The sequence below is a fragment of the Tyto alba genome, unplaced genomic scaffold, assembly GCF_018691265.1.
Source record: "Tyto alba isolate M040663 unplaced genomic scaffold, T.alba_DEE_v4.0 Super-Scaffold_42, whole genome shotgun sequence".
Lineage (NCBI taxonomy): Eukaryota > Metazoa > Chordata > Aves > Strigiformes > Tytonidae > Tyto > Tyto alba.
In genome coordinates this window covers 25,823,995-25,845,545 of record NW_024881318.1, presented here as the reverse complement: position 1 = coordinate 25,845,545, position 21,551 = coordinate 25,823,995, and the positions used below count along the sequence as shown (strand labels likewise).

The window sequence follows — 21,551 nt, the reverse complement described above, 5'->3', positions numbered from 1 at the left end:
TCTCAACTCCCTGTTAGCCTAACCCAAATTTTTGGCAAGCTGGGTGTTAAAGAATGACTCCATTCCAAAGGATAGCTGGCTTTCAACTGCTCCAACTCTTTGCTTGCACAAACAGCTCTGACAGCATCAATTTCCTTTCATGCTCCTTCACTACAAATAGTGAGACTCATACCCGGCAAATAAATTCTACAGCAGCTTGTCAGTGGAAAGGACACACCTTCAGAGGGCACCTCATGTACTCTTCTGCAGAGAGCACCTGTGGAAATCGGAGCCTAAAACAAAGCTAATCCCCTGTCATATTTCTTCAAGAACCAGATTTGTTCAGTCTCAACCTTTGCCCACTCCCAAAACTCCAAACAAAGGCACAGCAGCATTTCTAGCAATGAAAGCTTTGTTAATTAGCTTCCACTGAATGTCCACTTAAAGCCCATTATTTCTGAAGACATCCATATAAAATTGAAAATTTAGAAATATAGCATGTAAAACTGCAGAACCTACATCTGTGCAATCACAGATGGTGCAGCTGTTATTAAATTGAAACATTTAACACTTATCACAAGGAACTATGTAAGGAGAGCCATAAGGTAACAAAAATTGGTTAAAGAGGAAGAGACTAATGTATTAGCCACCTAAAAAAAAAATAAATTAAGCATGAATTAGAGTCAGTGTTTTCCCTGCTACATTTAACATCTGATCTACAAGCAGAAAATAATTTAAAAATTGTTTTTACTCCAAAATAGTTTAGGCTTTTGCCCAAGTAGTTGACTTAAGTGTTCCATAAAAGTATCTGATCTACTATACAGTAAATTATGGTAAAATATAGTATTACAATATAGTAAATCGATATTTTATTATATTGAATAGACACACCTAACAAACAAGGGGCACACTTGCATATTCACACCCACACAGTGTAGTCAAGGTCTACATATATAGATATGTAGACATACAGGTAATGTAGACATACAGATAATGTGTCATTCCTGGAAACTAACTGGAGATGGACAAACAGGAGATCAGGGAGCAGAACACGTCCGCGTACATGAGTTACACCGGCAGAAAGCAGGCAGGCTAGAACAAGAACCCCCAGAGCAGTTCTGGTTCATCTGGAGAATGCCCTGGTCTCCAGGCTGAATCCTGGAACAAGAAAATACTTCTGCACAACTTAAATGGACCCCATGGAAGACAGACTATAAAAACACTGTCCTCCATTCTCCCCTGACCAAAATGATCTAACTGTAAATTGTGTTCCTTATAAACCAAGTGGTTGAGGTCTCTATGGTACAGGCCTGTAGAAGACAAACAGTATCTACAAAAGTAGGTCCCATTCAGCTAGCTGAAAATTTTACAAGATTAGACTCTATATTTTTAACTTCTTCCTGAATAAAGTTTGAACTACTGGAGTAATGAGAAAAAAAAAAAAATCACAGAAATTCAGGTTAAAAATAAAGCTACAACACACTAGGCATAACCTGACAATAATGTAAACAGACCAGCTGTATTCAAAATAGAAATCAGAAATTGCAACAAGTGCAAACTATATAGTAAAATAATATCCATCTTTTGAAGATGAAGCCTAAAACTAGGCCTTCACTAAGAAATTGTACTTTGACCTGAACCTGACACTTCCAAATATACACCACAAATAGGTAAATATCATCAGAAATTCATCTAGAATTATGTATTTAAAGTGCAGTGTATTTGTTCAGTTTATACTTCTTACCTAGCCAAAAACTCCCTCAAACTATTACTGTATAGATAACAAAATATCTTCTATTTACAATAATTAATCAGCTCTATTACCTTAGACATAATAAATTTGGTCAATTTTTCAATCCAATAATAATTCAGTTTCTGTATTAACTCTAGTTTCAGTTATTACCATGAAATGATACAGATACACATTAATAAAGAATATCAATTTAATATATTGAGACAGTCTGATTACAGAACTTTGTATATTAAAATGTCATTGGTATGAATAAAGTTTGTATCATTTTAAATTTTTCTTTTCCTCAAGAACTTGTACATGCTAGATATGGTTTTTTTTCCACAGTGATGATACAGACACAGAATAGAAACTGCATTAAAATAAGTGAAACATTGCTTTTATTCTCATTCCCCCAGATTTCTTGGCTTCATTATCCTGATAAAAACTGATGCTTTGCTTGCTTCAAGCTTCAAGTTAGTTATGGCATTTCTATAGAAACTTATACCATTAAATACCGCAAAATAAAAATAAATATGTGTACTTTATACTGCATGTATACTTGTGTTACAGGTGAAAGATTCCTACAACAGGGACAGAGGATAATATACCTATCCGTGTCAGATCTAAATGACATCTAATTAAAAAAACGCCCCAATCAACAAACTTCAAAACATTGAGGAAGCAAATGATGATGCAGAACCCAAATTATACCATTTTCCACAATACCATCACCCAGCTGATTTTAATCAGTGAAGGTATTTTTAGAAAACTGAGCTCTTGCTTTTTTGAGATTTCAGGTGACAATAAAGTTAACATCTAATCAAATGAGATAAATTACAATGATGAATGTTCAAACAATATGACCTGTGCCTGACTTTCAGATGCTGTTCGCTTGAGCAGCCTAATTTGGTCCATTTCTGAATGCCCCACTGAATTCTGAGTTAGAGTCTCCATGGGGTCAGTTATGTTGTATCTGCCAGGCTGATAAAAACCATAATATTCTATTCTCTTTTCCCCTGAATTTTCCAGCACCTTTAGTTTCTGCCTAAACTGAATGATTTTACAGATTAAAAACAGGATAACAGCACAAGCCAAAATGAAAAAGGCTAGTAAAATGTCAAAAGCCTGATTCAGCTTTTCAACCTGTTGTGTACAAAACAGAGATGTTTTTAATGATACAGGAGCAGCATCTGTTGGAAAGTAACCTTCTTCTACAGTTCGGTTAACAGGTATGATCTGTGCTGGTATTTGCACTGGTAATGTTGATAATACTGTAGTTGCCCGTGATGGAGTTTCAGCAGCATTTTCTTCGTAGGACAACAGGTTAGCAGATGTAGCTGTAGTTCCTTCCCAGAAGGCAACATATTTAGTTTCTACATTGACAAACTGTTCAAATGTGTTGTGCCTGCTTCCCTTTTGCCATGCCATCAGCAAAGCAGTAGTGCTGTGATGGACACCAACATATCCTAAACTCCAGGCTGTTTCTGGGCTGGGCGTAGGGCTACTGCAGTTTGCAAACTGAGTCCACTTGATGTAATGCAAAGGTCTACCACGCATACTCAGAGGATTTTGACAATGAATTTTTACAGAAATAGGAGATGATGCTAGCCAATTAAGTAACCCAAGCATTTTGCAGCTGCAGTTCCAAGGATTATAATTTACTTGTAGATGAGTTAAAGATACTAAGGGCTTGAGCACTTCAGGGTGTAACTCTGTAATATTATTAAATGATAAACTTAGTATTTTAAGTGACTGTCCCATTTTTTCAAAGGTACCATCGCCAATACTGTTTATTTTATTTCTGTCTAGCTGCAGATAAATTAAATTGTTCAATAAAGTGAAAGTGCTGGAATTTATATTTTCTAAATCATTATAACTTAGGATTAACTGGCTAAGGTTGTTTAATCCAAAAAATACATTCTCAGCAATACATTTTAGCTTTACATTTTTTAAAGACAGATACCTAAGCTTTTTAAGTCCTTTAAATGCAAAAGGATGTATTGATCCAATGGGATTGTGAGACAAAGAAAGTCTTTCAAGATTTTTGAGCCTTCCAATCGCATTTGATGGCACAAGTGTTAAATTGTTACCTTCAAGGAACAAATATGCAAGATTTTCAAGATGATGAAATGCTGAATCTGATATCCGTGAAATCTTATTATTGGCTAAGTTAAGTGTTTGGAGACTTAACATTCCCAAAAAAGTGCCACTTCCAAGGACACTGAGATGATTTCTTTGAAGTGTTAAATATCTAACAGAAAGAAGATCAGTAAATAATCCTCTGGGAACAAAAGATATTTGGTTATTCTGAAGGTATAAACAGTGAAGATTGGAAAGACCGTCAAAGATTCCTGGATCCAGGCGTTTAATATTATTGTTATTTAGATGCAAGTAGCACAGTTTGGGGAGTTCCACAAAGGCTTTCGGGTGTACATATGAAATACTGGAGTTATCCATGTAGAGTGCAGCTAGCTTCTGAAGGCCTCTTAGTTCATTTGAAGCGACACGTGATATATTATTGCCACTGAGGTACACAAGAATTGTCGTTTTAGGAAAGTTCCGCGGGATGCTTGAAAGCCCTAAATTACGGCAGCTAACTTGTCTCCCTGTGCAGAGCTGGCAAACAGCTGGACAGCCAAGAGCGTCCTTCTGGAGCAGCAGCAAAAGAAAACAATTAAGGATATACAGGAATGCTCCCAGGCAGGGTGAACTCTGCAGACCACACATATCCCTGTCTTTGGCCTTCTCACTCATCTCTGACTTCGCTAGTAGAGATAAAAAGAAGTTTATAAACATTAATTCGAAAGTTTGAAGATTCTACATGTACAGTCTTTAAAATATAAGCATTGCTTTCAAGATTGGTATTTTATACATTTTCCTTTGATCCCAAATAAGCAGTTTAAAAATAAAAGTTACCAAGTATAAGTTTGAACTACATTGAAAAAAAATTTTCAAAGTGAATGAACAGTGAAACAAATGTACTGCCAACCTAGCTAGAAAATATTTAATTGCTTGCAGTGTAAAAGTAAGCAAGCTGTCAAAAATAACAGCTTCTAGTAAACTCTAAATGCTGCTTATTAACTATTTTTTATAGTTAAGAATGACTAGGAAATGTTTTAGTAGCATTCAAGTACAAATGCCAACTGAAAACAAGTTTCCATTCACCGGAGGCTCATTTATAATTTCAATTTTACTTTTATAAAGCTGAGTTCATTCAAAATAAATTAAAAAAAATCAATTCCTTACCCCAAATCTGAAGTTCATTATTTCTGTTATTTTGCTGTTTTGCAGTTTCATTAGACTAAACTACAAGCTGACTGACTACACTCATTGGTGAAACCTGTGTAAAGGCAGTATTGCTGCATACTAGAGTGCTCGCATTTTGCCCCAGTATTTGCAACTGTTAGCTCAGGAAATTAAGAAAAAGTGCTTAAAGTCAGGTTGCCATGGATACAGGAAACCCTGAAACAGGAAGCCATTTTATCTGTGCTTCAGAAGTATTGTTGGAAAGGAAATCTCAATGATTTGTTTCAAGAAGACTAAGAACTATCTTCATTTGTAACTGTTGCTATTTTGTGGTTTTAAAACTATTGTTTTTAACTAGAAGAGCTCAAAAGAGCTTTATGTATAACTTTTAGAACAATGCATATCTATTTGTAACAGCACTATTGCGTTGTCTGTAAATCCTTTATCTTCCAGCCAGAATCCAGAATGCTTTTTAAAATCAATAGCAACACTTACACTGTTCTCTGTCTGCAGAGCCAAACTGCTGCTGCCACACACACTACCGCGGCCCAGCAGAGAGGGCAAAGACAGAGGTCTGGGGGGGCAGAGCCCCCGTACCTCCTGCACAGCACACCCTGACAGCAAGCCCAGGGAAGCCTGTGAAATACCAGGCATGAGAACCACCTGATGTGGTACTAAACTGCTGTGTAGTTGTATTTCAGCCTTGATCCAGGCACTTTAAGTCTCACTTTAAGCCACTTTTTTTAAAGCCAGTTTATCCATAGCAGACTATGTATATTCTGACAGCCACACCTTTGGTCCACAGCTTTTGTTTCCTGCAGTGTCCCTTGTGTAGATAAACACTTAGTGCAAATGTGTGTGCTATAAATATCCACCTCACTTAAGTGCCAGAGATTACGTCCTCAGTTTTTCCATCACAAGGACTAAAGGCCTGCAACGTCCAGTCACACGAAAGGGGAAACAATAAAATAAGATGGCAAATTAGACATTAAGCCTACTGTGATAAAGAACAGAAGAATTTTGCTTTTGCTAAAAGTAATTAAACAATTACTTTTGAGTTAGGCTAAAGGTGTTATTAGTGTTGTTGAAATTATAAAAGTTAAGCAAGGCTTTTTTGATCACAAATCAGGCATGTGGTTGGGCATTGTGGGGAGTTGGGCAAGCAAGAGGATGGGGGGGGTGGTCTGTGGTTAGGTGTCATGTAAAGGGGAACCTGGATGGGAGGGGCTGGGGAAGAATGGAAGCTAGCAGAAAAGGAAGCAAAGAATTCCTGATGAAGAGGAACCCGGATTTTGCCGCTGCCTCCGCCAAGGGCACTGGAAAAGTACTGAGAGAGACAGCCTCTGAGAAACAAAGAAAAAGGAGCCGCGCAGATGTAAAGAGGAGAAAACCCACCACTTTTGCTTATCCAATGAAATCTCCTGGTTGCTGTATAAAAAGAAGCCCCTGTTGGGGCAGGGGGCACGCCATTGTGCCCAGCGCTGTATTCATTGCTCCACTGATTTTGTCCCCAAATAAAACATTTTTTTTGATATACGTGACCTTGTTTCTCACACCTACAAACAGCAATGTAACTACAAAATCGTGGTTTATACTGTAACCTTCCGCTCAGCAAAATGAAGATGACAAAGTCCATCAGTAACCATAGCCAAGGAAGAGACAAGAATCAATTCCCTTTGGCCACACTGTTGTTGCACAGGAAGCACCAGTATGCTTAAGGGGTAAATGCGTGAAGGACATGAGCAAAGGAAGCAGAACAGACAAGGACATGCTTTTGAAGAGGCTTTCTTCCAAATTCTGCCAAAAGAAACTCACATTTAAGTTTTCAGAAAAATGCTTTTTGACTATATATAACTGGCTTTTTATGATTTAAATCTGTAAAACGTTCATTATCAAGAGAAGCATCTTTCAATTTTTCATCTTAAACTGGCCAAATTACCTGGAGTTGAGAATGTTGGGAGGGGGAGTATGAAAAACAAGCCCACGTATATATAAAAAAAAGGTTTTATAGGGGACAAAGTCAGTGGAGCAAAGAATACAGCACTGGGCGCAGTGGTGTGCCCTCTGGAGCCAAAGGGGCTCCCTTTTATTGTATAAAATGTTACATATTCATCTACTCTAATACATATGCATCACTACTCCAAGGATAGGGAGGGGATATTACAATTAGTTCCGAGAAATCATTAACATATTCCCCCACCCCAGATTCCTCCCATCGTGCTTGTGCAGTGCTCCCTGGTGGTCGTGGGCAGGGGTCTACAGATGAAGGCTCATAGTCTTCTTCACTGTGTTTGCTAGCTGACCCTTACTTCTGTGCAAACTCAGTCCTGTAGTCACATACACCTTGTCCTTCAAGTCTGGTCTAATATGAAGCTCCTTTGTCTTTATGGCTCAGTGGTTTCAGTTCCTCTCTTATCTCAAGGACAAGAGATACCAGGGATGGCCCATCCTGTTCTTTCTCGTTCCATTGCAAAGGAGTTACCATCCTTTGATATGGACCATCTGGTGAGCATCCCAAAGAAAAGGGGGGGGCTGTTGGGTTGGTGTTTCCTCAGATCAATTCACTCCTTTTCTTTTCCCAGTAGTAAATAATTCTACTTTTCTTAAAACTTGGATCTTTGTACTAGTAATAGCTTTAGCATAACTCAATAAAAGTAACTGTTTAATTACTTTTAGCTAAAGCAAAATTCTGTTATTTATTACAGGGAGGATTGTTTTAAAAAGAAAAAAGGCAACAAAAATTAATAAAAAAAATTAACAATCTTAATTTCTACCAGAGTCGATACTTCTTACAATATCTAGTCTAAAGTAAGAAATCTGTAGGACATACCTCAGTATCTAGTCTAAAGTAAGAAATCAGCAGGACCGGTAACATTGGTCTGTGGGCCACTTTAGACAAAGCCTGTATCAGTTACAACCCAGAATTTTAACTGCATTTGGTTCTTTTTGTCTGAGAGCATTAAACCAATAGGAAAACTAATTGTTCTTTAGATTTAACTAATTCTTTTAATGTTTTAATTTTTCATTTAACATAATCATTGATATGAAATGAAAGAAAAATAAAATGGTATGCCATTTCCTTAAAGGGAAAGCACTGCACAGTTTTGAACAGTTCCCAGGATGATTAATTAGGGAAGTATCCCGGATATAGGGGAGAGAACAGTAATTGAAAAATAATATCCAAGTCAAATAGATTCAGGTAAGGGGAAAACAGAGATTGATCAAAAATGAAAAACTACTTCAAACGGTAAATTATCTCTTATCTAAGTTTCACTACCTGTAGCCTATTTATGCTGATATTTACTTGAGTAAAGACATCATTAAAAATTATTTCTTCCAAGATGTGCTGTGTGAAACAGCCATATAGGGCTAAAAGTATCAAGCTCTAATCTAAAAATAAAGCTTTAAAAGACAAATGTTAATGGATCTCCCTTTTTGCAAAGTGCCAGAATTAATATATTTAGAAACACTGAAGGAATTGCTGAAGCTCTATGTGATAACAGATAGCATGGAAATTTAAAGAAACCAATGTAGTGGGCAGATAAAAGAAAGCTGGTGCCCAGTAAGTGGCCAAATATCTCTATGATCTTGTACTAAAGTTACATTATCAATATTCATAAAAACTTTGCTCAAAGCCCAGCTGCCACTGTGGTTCTCAGTGCATTGCTGACCTTCCTGATTCTCATATCCCATATACAAAACGAGGAAGAAAAATCTTAATCCAAGTCATGACTCCTTTCAGTTTCTGGTAGGAAATCTGGAGGAAGTCCTGTCTTGCACTTTGAAAATATGGCACCTGGAGGCCTGCAGATCCAATCAGATTGTAATTTCCAGGTATTGCCTCATTAATAGTATACACTGTTCAATTATCTGAAAGCAATATCTGTTAAAAATGAGAAGCAAAACACCATGGTACATAACTGATATAATTTTGGGGAAAATCAATAAAAAGATTAGGATACACATATAACTTGGATCAGCATTTCTCAAACTAGCTTGTACTTAAACATTAAATTCACTACTAGTTGAAAACTACAGAAAACACTTAAACAGGAAAAGCCCAAATATTTATTTCAAACAAGCTTAGCCAGTTCCAATACTGGTATATTTTACTCACTGCAAATTTTGTTGTCTGGTGATAGAAATGTTACGTTTTATATCTGAATACAGTTTCACATGGCAACAGAAAAAATTATTTTTTAATCCTGAAGTGAATTTTATGTTAATATGCTAACATTGATAAAGTTACTAATGCCATTGCTTCTAAATACATTAAAATCTAGTTCAGCAATGACTCCTTGTCAATACAAGCATGAAGTCTGAGCAATAGCAATTTGTCAAACTGCATAAAATGACAGGTCAAAGTAATTGAAAGAGCATACAAGCATTACACCCACTGCAGACTTTTCCAAACCACCTGTTGTCTCACTGATCCACGTTAGATTAAAGACAGTATAGTTCAGGTTATTAATATTGGCTAGCATAAAATAGTCATCCAACTCCAATTCATGTATAGCAGAAAAACATGCAACAAGTTTAAAAACAGGCTCTAAAGTTACCCATCTTTAAAATGTATTAAAACCAATTTTTGAAGAGCGATTTCATTCTCATAATCACTACAAAATTATGTTAAGGCTCACAAAACAGAGGAAAAACAGTTTTTAGTACGGGAATTATTCTTTTGAACTTAGAGTGAAAATATCTGTTGCCTTCCTACTGAGTATTTAGCTAGTACCTTCTCTTCTAGGTTTCTTCCTTCTGTTTTTATTCTCCACAGATGGTCTGTGATACAACTTTCTTGTTTTGTTTTCAAATACCTACCACATTCTGCCCACATCATTCTCCAGATATGGCCACAAGCCAAAGTAATTAATGTAGTAATGTAGCTTACCCATCAACATTTCACCTATCTACATCCAGTAACACCTGCTGTGGACACCTTATCAATGGTAACTTATCAGACCTCAAAATCCTTTGTTTTTCTCATTATCATCCAGATAATCAGAAATTTTAAGCTAATATCAAATACTGCAGATTCCTCTAGTATTTCACATTTTTGCCTAAGTAAAAATCTTGATTTGCTGTTTCAGTTACTGACAATTCCTGTTCCACAGAGTGCTACTCCACTCTCGTAATAGCAACAGTGATTGTTACAAAGGGGAGACACAGGCACAGAAATTAGTAACACAGCAAAAACATTCCTGTTTCATAAACCCACTGTACTAAACATTTGTATATGTAAACATATATCACAAAATTTATTTCAAAATTATGAGGCTGTCTTTGTAGTTTATTTTCCTCTTTAACCTTGGCATTTACTATTTTTGATTAACTTACCAAGAAGGTTTTACAACATGCTGAGAAACAGTAAGGAATGAAAACTATAGAATTATTTTTCCCATTGAGGATAAGAAAATAAGTTTCCCTTCATAAATCTTGTTTGGCTTTAAACTCTGGTAAAAGAGTATGACAGAAAGCTCTTATGAAACTAAGAGCTCACTTTGAGAAATTGTTAAGAGTAAATTTCTCACCTAATAGTAAACAATCATTGCAATGAACTGCATTTTTCATGCAAACTGACAAAAACCAAAGCCTTCTTCAGAGTAAGCAATAAGTCTGTGAACAGAACAAAGATAAAAAAGGTTGGCCATCAATAAAATCCACAGATGTGATATGCTGAGATTAACTGTATTTATAGCTTTAGCCTTTACTATTCACTGCAATATTTAGAAAACTCTGTTCAAACTGTAAACTCTGTTCAATCTATAAACTCAATTCAAACTATAAAAGCAGGAAGAAATGTACTCAATATGAATGCAATTCAAAGCAAAAGGTTTAAAGAACTCAAAGTAGTTTCCCAAAGTTCAACCAGAATAACTAAATCATCTTCTAGAAATTGATTCAAAACTAAATCTAATCGTACAGCCTTCAGCAGCACACTGCCTGCTAGTTTAGGAGACAGGATGGGCACGCACTTGGCGTTAGCAAATGATAGCTTCTAAGGATTTTACAAAAAGAGAAAACAAACAATTAATGGATTTCTTAAAAACCACTACAGAGAATACTGACACATAAAATACAGAAGCTATTTCTTCCTTAAAAATACAAACATTCTTTACACTAGACATTTCCTTTATATCAAAACATTTTGTTTTAAATGCTCACATTCTCATTAAATTGTTCGAATCTGAATAGTTAATTTCTAATACTTATTTGCAGAAGTTCTTGTAGAGACATGGGTTGTGTTGTTAACTACTTTTGGTATCTTATCATAATAGCCTGGTACTGTTAAAGTCACTGAAATTCTCAGCTACTCTCCATCTCAGATTTCAGAGTATAGGGCAGAGAGATAAGGAGGTGTACCAAAACAGCTGAGAACAAACTCAGGTGGAAAACCAGCTAAAAAAAAAAAAAATACAGATTTGTAAAGTGTGTTACAATCTTGTGATTTTTATACATTTTTAATATGCAATACCTTAGACACTGATTATTCAGTAACTAATTTGCAGACATGTAAACCATACACTACAGTTGATAAAAAGTTTGAAGAAAGTTTTTTACTTCATTATCATATCTTTTGCTGTCTTTTATATAACTAAAACATTCAATTTTAGGGTATATTATATTTAGAAAAGCTTTAGAAAAGACTTCTGGAATACGTTATATAAGCCACAAGCAAAAGCAGGATAGCAAAAACAATCAATCCCTTGTGACTGCAGTTTGCTTTCTGCAGCAGTTCAGCTGCATTTAGTGACATAATCCCTTGTCATCACTAGGTACATTTTCCCTTGTAAACAACCCTTATGGGTCTTCAAGGAAATGACAATTTCTATCTGATCAGTCCATACTAACAATTAGGTGTAGAAGAAAAATTAATGGAGATTGTGAACAAGGAAAGTTTAACGAGTGCATCCTCTTGCCACTGCTATGATGTGACATACAATTAAGGAAGTCATGGAACTATATGTAACACCCCAAATCACACAGACTGATACAGAGACTAAGACCAAAGACCCATTTTTCACTCATATCATTAAAACTGCACTGTTACCTGTCAGACAAACTAAGATGCAAGGCCAAACGTGGATGATAACTGCAAAATCACAATGGAAAGAGCTCCTTTTAATACTTACACTCTATTAGATGTGTGGGTGAGCACAGCTTTGACTAGAGAAAAAAAAATAAAAGGGGAGAAAAATAGGGAAGTGGCTTCAGAGTATCACCCTTATAAAGGAGGATATACAAGTTAGTTATGTAAAAAATTTTGACTTTATAAATGAGGACATAACTACCCTGAAGGAGAACAGGACATTTTATTAGGCACTTTCTTGCCATTTCCTAACATTACATATAGGCAACTTCTTGAGAGTAAAATTACATTTCTAACAAAGTAACTAACAAATGACAAAGGAAAAACTTCTGTAATAACTAATGAAGTCTTATAATTGTATACTGTAAGTACTTATACTCACAGAATACCAATTATGTAATTGGCAGAACTCACACTGGGTGACATATCAGGTTTGATACACAGTGAGAGAAAGCAGACATTCATTTACATAACTATTAGAAATGAGCAGAGCAACCTTTAGAACGTCTTAGGCTCTTAACCATTTCCTCACAAAAGAATTTCCAGAAAAACACATTTGACTCAGAGGAAATATTAACAGTGGCATCTGGAAATACTACTCATGTACCACAAAATAAAAAGAAAAAAGAAAAGATCAATTCAAATACTTTGCATTTCAAGCTCAGTAGCGTCTCCTCTACCTTGAAGTGCTACCACTCTTACCACTCTACACTGCTATGTCCACTAAGAATGAACCTATCCTCAAGCACCAAAATTAGTGGACTGCTTTGGAAAGCACTGACTTTGAGTAAAAGCCAACTTGGCAACCTCCCATTCAAGAATGATAGGCATAGCATTAATAACATTTGCCAGCAAAAGGGGAGTGCATAGCTTTCAACATGGAGTCAAATGCTACCCATGCTTCCAGTTAGGTACCACAGCAAGCTAAGCTAACCATTGACACAATTTCTTTCCAAAATCTGTTTACTTTTCCTATTAGAGACTAAAATATTCCTATCACTCTTAAGCATCTTTCAGTATTGTGTTCTACCAGGATACACAGATAATAACTGGAAGAATAAAAAATAGATCTACTTTGTTAAAGAAAATATTAAAAGCTCCCAATATCCCAAAATAAGAACATTTCAAAACACTGTAATGCTGTCATTATACAAAGTGACAAAAATGAAGTACACAAGCTGATTATTTCAAGACATATGTACATATAGTATGAGAAGGGAAGAGGTACAGTTTTAGCCACTTTGGTCTCATGAAATACAGAGAATGCTGAAGATGTGTATTTCAAAATGTAGCACCCAGGATAAAGGTGGGGCCCACATCCTTTCCACAATGGCCTGAAGTTAGGCTGCTGCTCCTGACCACGTTCACTAGGCACTATCTCGGGGACCAAGGGTACATCTAATAAAACCCAACTACATCCAGTGTACTAAAAGAATACTCTTGAAGCTGTAGATTAACAAATAAGCCATTAAGATTGCAGATGAACTGGAATATGATTAACTAGACTAGGAAGTTATGACGCCTGTGAATTTACTCCTACAGGTTGCAGTCACCTTTTGTGTCTCACACCCTAGCTCAGATATGATTCTCCTCCACCAAACTTTGTGTTTTTCAAAAAAACCTCACTGTTTCAGCTCTTGTGTTTCTATATACTTCCCTCATGATGAATATGGAGACACATTACTCCATGACTGTATCCTTACCACCTAAATCTTGTTACTGGATCCTACTGTAATATACATCAGTTTAAAGACAAAGGGCTTTAATTTATTTTATGAATTACCAAGAGCTTTTAATAAATAAATGAAAATGCACATGGATAGGTATGAATGGCAAACAGGCAGTAAGAGTACAAAATGTGGAAAATAATATGGATGTATGTATCAGTCAGACAAAAAACACTAACACTGAATGGCCAGGTAGCAAATGCAGATAATTAAGTAGTATTTAGTTTATGCAAAACGCCCAAGTAATACCAGGAAATTACTGCTAAGTGAAAAGGTGCCACAACACACTAATCAGGAAAGAAGCAGTCACCGTACTTTCTTCAATATGAGCTTCTAAAGATTAACACAATGTGCAGCTGTGTGTAGGAAGATAAACAGGATGCTAGATTGAAGGACTATATGCATATATGATAAAATGCAATGGTACTATTGGTACTGAAGATACGTCATTGCATGTATCTCTGGATGATATTGCCTAGACAAGAAAGCTATAGTTTGGCTAATAAACTCTCACTTTATCACCTGCTTAGTCCAGCTAACTGGCGTGAGAACCACAGTGAACAACTGCTCTGCAGTGATTCCCATCTTATCGGCTTTAAAATCCTTCCTTCATAATCCTGTCAAAGGTGCTATATTTGAAAAAGGAAATTATTATTGCCATACTGGTTTTAAATGAATAATGATGAATGCTTTTGCTTCCCCTAAAAAGCAGAAAGTCTCAAGTCCACATACATGTAGTTATAAATACAACCACTAACTAGAAAAGTACCTAAAACAATGAAGTAATTCTATAGAATTTAGAAGGAGAATAAAAAGGGTCACTCCTTAATAGCTTCTTCCCCAACATTTTACTCATAAAGCAACCCTGAGGAAAGAATGAGGATACACGTTAGCTTCATTTTTCCGCCAATACTTTTGTCTATTCCGTCCCTTTCCTCTCTAAAATAACCTGATGCTCTTGGGACAGCCCCAGCTATACGCTAGAGGAAGCAACTGGCAAAAAAAAGGAAAATCCTGAGGAAGTGCTAGACACAGTGCAGATGCCTGTTTTCCCTATAGCAGAATCTTGAAAATCTGAGCTTGCCATGGGTACCACCTCTGGCTGTCATACAGGACCAAGCTAAGGATAGAACCTCACGCCCCGCTTGGCCTTCCCAAGCAAACCCATCACATGGGCATCCTCAGAAGACAAAATTCTGTTCTGTTTCTTCAGCTGAGAAATCCTGAATTGGCACTGGGTGACGAAAGTAATATCTAATCAGAACCCTGGTAAGTGAAGTACTCCAACAGGCAAAACTACTTAAGCTTTTCTTGAAAATGTTTATATGAAACAAAATATTTTGTTTAAATGCCATATTTAAAATATTTTTGCTTAAACTTTAAAAGTGGACTTGCACAAGAAGCCTGCTTTTGAATAATTTTATTTTTAGCACAAGTTTCAGATGTGATGTACAGCAAGAATATATAATATAATCCCTATGAAATGGCAAAACCAGAATGACTCACATTGTTTGATTCTATCATGAGATTATTCCTTGTACTACCAATTTCACACATTCTGTCTGAAGATATGTTTGGCCTTGGCAAACTATCAGTCATATACTAAAATTTTTGTAGCTTTTATATAAATATGTCCACTAAAGCATAGCTTTTTACTTGAGAAGCAGCTTTCTTTTCTTTCAAGAGCTGTCGTTTATGGAAAATTTTGTAATGTTAAGGACTGCCAGAAATAACTGACTCTTACAGCAGGAAATTTGGAGCAGCTGAAGGTAGTTCAAAATAACACAGTTAACTAAAGCAGTTTTTTTTTTCCTTCCTCTCTTTAAAAGAAAATTCACTGGAAGATAGACATGTAGTTCAGCACCTTAAATTTTAGATAACATCTCTTTAAGAACATTTTGAATATACTCCTAAGTAATATAACAATATAACATTTGCTGAAAAAAAAACTCAAAAGCTTCATCATAAAGCACCTGCTTGGTTCACCTTTGGCTAGATGTTTGTCCTGATGATCTGGGAGAAAACAAAAAAGGAAAGCTCCTGTGTACATTAAAAGCAATGAAGCCCCTTTACGTTTTATACATAATAGTTCCCTGATTTTTTAGGTAATGACTACATATTCTACAGCTTTATAGACACTAACATAGCTTTACAATTTGCGAGCAACACCTCAATTCCCATTAGACAATACTTAAGACTTTTCAGGAAATCCATCAGACTAAATATAAACTCATGCAGTCTTGTCTTCCTGACTTTCAAACAGACAGGAATAATCTGAAGGTAAATATGGACTGAACTCTCACCTAAACATGTGAATCCTAGCAGTGACAATTTAGAAGTCAGTGTAACAATATTCAGCATTTTCATTAAAAACATTAATTTTGTATGTATAGTCAAGCAATGACCATGGCTAGAGAAAGGACAACAGTAAAAGCTGCTTGCTATAGAAATCTACCATGCAAAAACTGTTTTACAGTCTTTCACAGCAACTCTTACATTTAATGTCATAAAGCGGAAAACCAGGATGAAAGTTCAGATCTACTCACAACAGGAAAGAAAACTGAACAAATGTTGTTCCTTGGAAGGGACACAAAATACTATCAAGCCAACTAGAACAACTACTTAATCAGATGAGAGAAGCAGTTAGTTCAGTATTAATATGAGAATGGGCAATGAAATTTGCAGTGCTCTTTTCTCACTTTTACTAAATGACATTTTCCATGAAATAGAAGAAGAGTTACTATATTGCTATGAAGGCAAATAAGTAGTTAATATAACATAGCATGAAATACCTCTCCGTTTCTCTTGGCAAAAAAAGAGGCAATAGAACTACTCACATTGGGATATTTATCTGCCAAATTGTGAAATAGCTTGAAAACCACCTTAAGGGCCTTTGAAGCATTCTTATTTAAGGCATCGTACATTTGCTTACCTATTCAGTGATGGTAGAAGTGAAAGCAATGCCAACGCAGAAAGTTTTCTTCTTTCTGGCTGAGTGATGTTATCCATTCGATCAACCCACATTTCAATCATGTTACCAAGGATTTGTTCCAACTGCAATGGGAAACAGAACATCCCCTTTCATATATTAGTAATTAAACATATTTAGAAAGTAATTTATTTTAATTTTTCTACCAACTGAATACATTACTCAGTCTGGAAAAGACACCATACAGCTATATGTATACCTGACAGAAGTAGCAAGCAACATGCATTTTTAAAATTTTCTATGAAAGTGATTCCAGGCCCTGAACCCTCATCACCATTAACTGTAACCAAGAAGTTAGAAATGCATTTCATTAACACACAGAGCATTGACTCACAACAGTGAATTACTCAAACAGTTTTCCCATACCAGTCTAATACATACAAAGGATATGAAGTTACTCTTTTACCCTCACAGGTGACAAATAAATAAAAAAACCCCCAGACTTGTCTTTACCTGTTTGAAAACTGTATTACAACTAAAGACAAGAAAATTACTAAAATTTCACTTAAAGACATACTAGAACACTTGTAGCAAAACAACCTCAGTAACCACATCAATGAAACCAGAGCACACTGAACCTGATACTCCTAGAAACTCACCAGAGAATGATTAGAACATTACCCCTGCTGCAAGACCCATCAAGATGTTACAGGGAAGGAAACCCTCACCCTGCAATACCATGCAAACTAAAGGGGTTTATACAGCTCACTGTCGGATGCAGAAGGAAGACAATTTAGATTGTGTAAAATTTCTAGTATGTTTTAAGGTAATTATGAGAACGTGTAAAACTTGTTACAGGATGTTCAGGGGAACGACCACAGAGGGGGAAGGACCAAAGAAGGTGAAAGGGCCCCTTTCCAAGGTGGACTAGGAAGGAATAAACATGGAAAACAGGGAAAAGTTCTTTCAGGTCAGAAGAATGCAAACCTTCCACATGCAGCCCAGCTGAAATACCAAGACAAAAATCCTTACCTCCTCACCCAACTCACATGCCATCTGGCTCAAAAGTAATGAAAAAAAGCTTGCATTTTGTAGTAGAATTTGACCCATGATCCCCAGGTAAGTAGACATCAACACTGGGTATCTCTGAAACAAAAGTAAACACAAAAAAAAAAAAAAAAAAAAAAAAGAAAGCATACTTGAATTAAGAGAACAGTACCTAACATAGAGAGCAGGAATACATGAAAAATATTTGCATGCATTCTTGATGTACTTTTATAAACTTGATATTTTAAGTTGTAATTTAGAAGTTTCTCAGAACACAAGATTGAACAAGCAATCATCACCAAAGTTTCTCAATTCTTACAGTAGGAAAACTGTGGTAATCTCAAAGCCAGTTTCCTCCAAACAGCCAAGACAACTTGCAAGGTGATTTTACTTTAAATTTAAAAACCTGCATCTTGGGGAATAAACAGTGCATTGTACTTTTTAAAAAAATTACTTTCAAAGTTGATTATGGTTCAGAATTACTGTTTACAATTTTAGTAACATTAAACAGTGCTTAGTATTTCTCAAGTTATGTATTTCACTGAGAGAAGCTATAAGACATTTAGAATCATAGAATGATTTGGGTTGGAAGGGATGTTAAAGATCATCTAATTGCATCTGCCCCTTCCATGGGCAGGGACACCTTCCACCAGACCAGGTTGCTCAAAGCCCCGTCCAACCTGGCCTTGAACCCTTCCAGGGAGGGGGCAGCCACAGCTGCTCTGGGCAACCTGTGCCAGGGCCTCACCACCGTCACCATGAAGAACATCTTCCTTACATCTAATCTAAATCTACCCTCTTTCAGTTTAAAACCACTACCCCTTGTCCTATCACTACACTCCCTGACAAAGAGTCCCTCCCCACCCTTCCTGTAACCCCCTTTTAGGTACTGGAAAGCCGCTATAAGGTCTTCCCAGAACCTCTTTTTCTAGAGGCTGAACATCCCCAACTCCCTCAGCCTGTCCTCATGAGGGAGCTGCTCGAGCCCCTCAGTCATCTTTGTGACCCTCTTCTGCATGCAATTGAGCAGGTCCATGTCTTTCTTATGCTGGAGACCTGTAACAGATATTTACCAACAACTAATTTGCAAGTATCTCAAAATTCACTGGATATAGTAATAACCTCACTAGTTTATTATATTTTGTTATTAAGTTTAAAAGAAGCTACAGATTTTTTTGTATTAAATTCAGCATCTAACAATATAACAGTAAGTATTTCATAGAATTGCTTACTTGAAAAACAAAATGCTAACAGTTACCTGAAAACATTAACCTAGATTAATACCTTTTTGAATATGGAGCAATGAATTTATTAGTCTCAAATCACAAGACATTTTAATAATCTACTCTCCACTTTTGTGACAACTTAAACTGCAAACTGTTCAAACAAAGTGTCTTTGTGTTCTGTCCAGCAAAAAGTACATTGCTAAATAATATTACTTCGCTTAATCTTGGAAATATCTTATTTAACTCAATAATAATGGGAGCCAAACATTGATATCTGAAAGACTTCACGTCTGAAAAAAGCAAAGGTTTTAATCAAAAAATTCTAAAGCATAGAGAGTTCCACCCACTGATTCTGCTGATTAAAGTGGGTTTTTTAATCTTGCTAGTACTGCAAGGTTCAAACACAGTTAAAGCATATTGGATTTTACTCCTTGTTATCCAACATGGAAATCTGTTGAAGGCAAGGAGAGAGAAAGACATCTAAGCAAGCAAAATCTTAAAGCTTCTATCTGACAAAGTATTCTCACATCCTTCAGCTCTTAATATTATATATATCAATTAGAAAACAAAGGTCAAGTTAATCTTCTCCTTGTCCAGGTTGTTTTTTTCTTGTACAGGTATACTTGATATATACTAGGTAGTTTAAGTGTCTTTAAAAAACTCCAACACCTACAAATGATCTAACTAAGCATAGAGTCATAGCACTTCATTAGTGTCAATATTGAAGGAACAACAGAATATCATTTGCGTTGTTTTATTAAAATAAGCACTAGATGATAAGTGATAGATATGTTGCTTTAACTCCTATACTGTGTAACTTTTACAGACTGTTAAAACAGTTGTGAGAAAATGCAACATCAGCATAAAAAACTGGGCTAGGTAACAGACAGTACTTTCCTGTTCAAAAAGAAAAGTAGAGAGTACTTAAAGAGTAACTCTTACCTCCCCATCTATAATCCCCCTGATTATTGATGGCAGAAGAGGTTGAAACATTTGAGGACCCAAACCAGGGTTTACTTTTAGGACATTTTCCACAACCTCAAGAACAAAAACAAATTAGACAATTAGCAAAGTACATTTAAAAATCTTAACTGAAGCTTTAAAACTACCTATACTGGTCTATATCTAAAGTCCTGATAGGATGTTTACCATTAAGTATCAGCAAACCCCAGGATAGCTGAAAGTACATTCTAGTGAAGTACTCTGCAAACCTGATCTGCATAACTCGACCTGATGAAAACTAACATGCCAAGTGAAACCCACGTAGCCAAATACCTCCTCATCAGCTTCCTCTTCACCCTGGCAAAGCAGCTAAGGTAGGTTGGAAGGAAGGACCTTGATAAGGCTCCAGAAAAGGCAGTTTGATGAGGTGGGTTGGCGGGGAAGAAGATTTTTTTTTCCTATGTTCTTCAGGCTTTCTTTCACCCAGCTGTTTGGGCTCTCCCCTTGTCCCCAAATGAAGAGGAGAAGAGGCTGTGAGAATAATGGACTGATATCTGTTCACTCCTACAGGTAAAGACAGACACCACACTTCTATACCCTGATGTGTATAAAAATATAAAAGTACCATAAAGGTACCTCTCCAACACTCTTCTCAGTCTCCATCTACTTTCATCTCAGAGGGACTTCCACAAGGAACTGCTCATCTGTGATCTTGTCCAGTCTGCACTAAATCTTTTTCTCTTTTTGAAATTTGTTCCTACTAGCTTCATTTAATGCCCTCTATTTCTTGTCTGGAGAGAGATGTTAAGCAGTTGACCCCTTTCCATACCTTTGAATTTAGACCTTTAATATACTGTTAGATGGAGGTGAACGTAACTTTTTCCCCACTCATCTTTTCTGGGTACTGGAAAGTTTTGGCTAATTTGTTCCTTGCACAGAGTCTTTTCAAACCTTTTATTGTCTGTCTCAGATAATTAGAAAATCAAGCCATATCAAACCTCAGCAATCTTGCAATAAATCATCTTAACAGTCCAAATTAGTGTTTTTCAACCTTATCCACTTATTCACTGTTCGAATGTCTATTTTCAATCTAGCCAAAGCTGTTTGTAGGAAAGTATTTCAGAGAAGTCTCCCAGTGTTTCTGTTCCCTGTCTTTATCTTAAGGGGTTTTTGTTTAACAAGTCAACGTAGGGATACCTGACAAAACATTTTATTTTTTGTAAAAATGCTTATATGGATCATAACTCAGTTATCCCTCAGGAAGCAAGCAGGCATACTAGGAATGTGTTCAAAGTTATACTCCAAATAATAGTATTGAATTTTTTATATTTTTAATTCCAGAACTGAAGTAGAGGAATTGACATTTTAAATTCCAGAACTAAAGTCCTTAATCTCCTCACAGCAGGAACTACAAACAGGGAGGACTATCAACTTCTCCTGTTGTTTTCTGACTTGGGATTCTGCAAGCAGTTGTGCAACCCAATGAGGTAGGTGGGAACTAGTTTTTTTTCTGTCCACTGTATTTATAGTGAACTGAATTCAAGTCCAAGCTTTTAAAAGCAACACAATTCCCAGTTACTGCAGCCACTGGAAACATAACTAGTAATACAGTACAGTTACTACTCAACTATCT

The 21,551-nt window shown here is 36.2% G+C and overlaps 2 protein-coding genes across 6 annotated transcripts in view; both read right to left on the bottom strand.

Annotated features, from left to right (window-relative positions):
• IPO11 (importin 11) overlaps window positions 1-21,551 on the bottom strand; it is a 112,204-nt gene that overhangs the window by 17,944 nt on the left and 72,709 nt on the right. For all 5 annotated transcript variants that reach the window (XM_033009091.2, XM_042804740.1, XM_042804741.1 and 2 more), the window contains 3 exons: window positions 19,919-20,014; window positions 17,736-17,849; window positions 16,707-16,828 (listed from right to left, as the gene is read on the bottom strand). In XM_033009091.2, the coding sequence (XP_032864982.1) occupies window positions 16,707-16,828; window positions 17,736-17,849; window positions 19,919-20,014 (332 nt within the window). The remainder of the gene's footprint in view (window positions 1-16,706; window positions 16,829-17,735; window positions 17,850-19,918; window positions 20,015-21,551) is intronic.
• Window positions 1,982-5,132, bottom strand: LRRC70 (leucine rich repeat containing 70). The gene is made up of 2 exons (XM_009965194.3): window positions 4,958-5,132; window positions 1,982-4,476 (listed from the first exon to the last, which is right to left on the bottom strand). Exon 2 carries the CDS (start codon window positions 4,463-4,465, stop codon window positions 2,546-2,548), a length of 1,920 nt encoding a protein of 639 aa, XP_009963496.2. The 5' UTR covers window positions 4,466-4,476; window positions 4,958-5,132; the 3' UTR covers window positions 1,982-2,545.

What these genes read in the sequence shown, in the direction of transcription:
- LRRC70 (XM_009965194.3), bottom strand. Translation starts at nt 4,465, where the DNA reads ATGAGTGAGAAGGCCAAAGACAGGGATATGTGTGGTCTGCAGAGTTCA.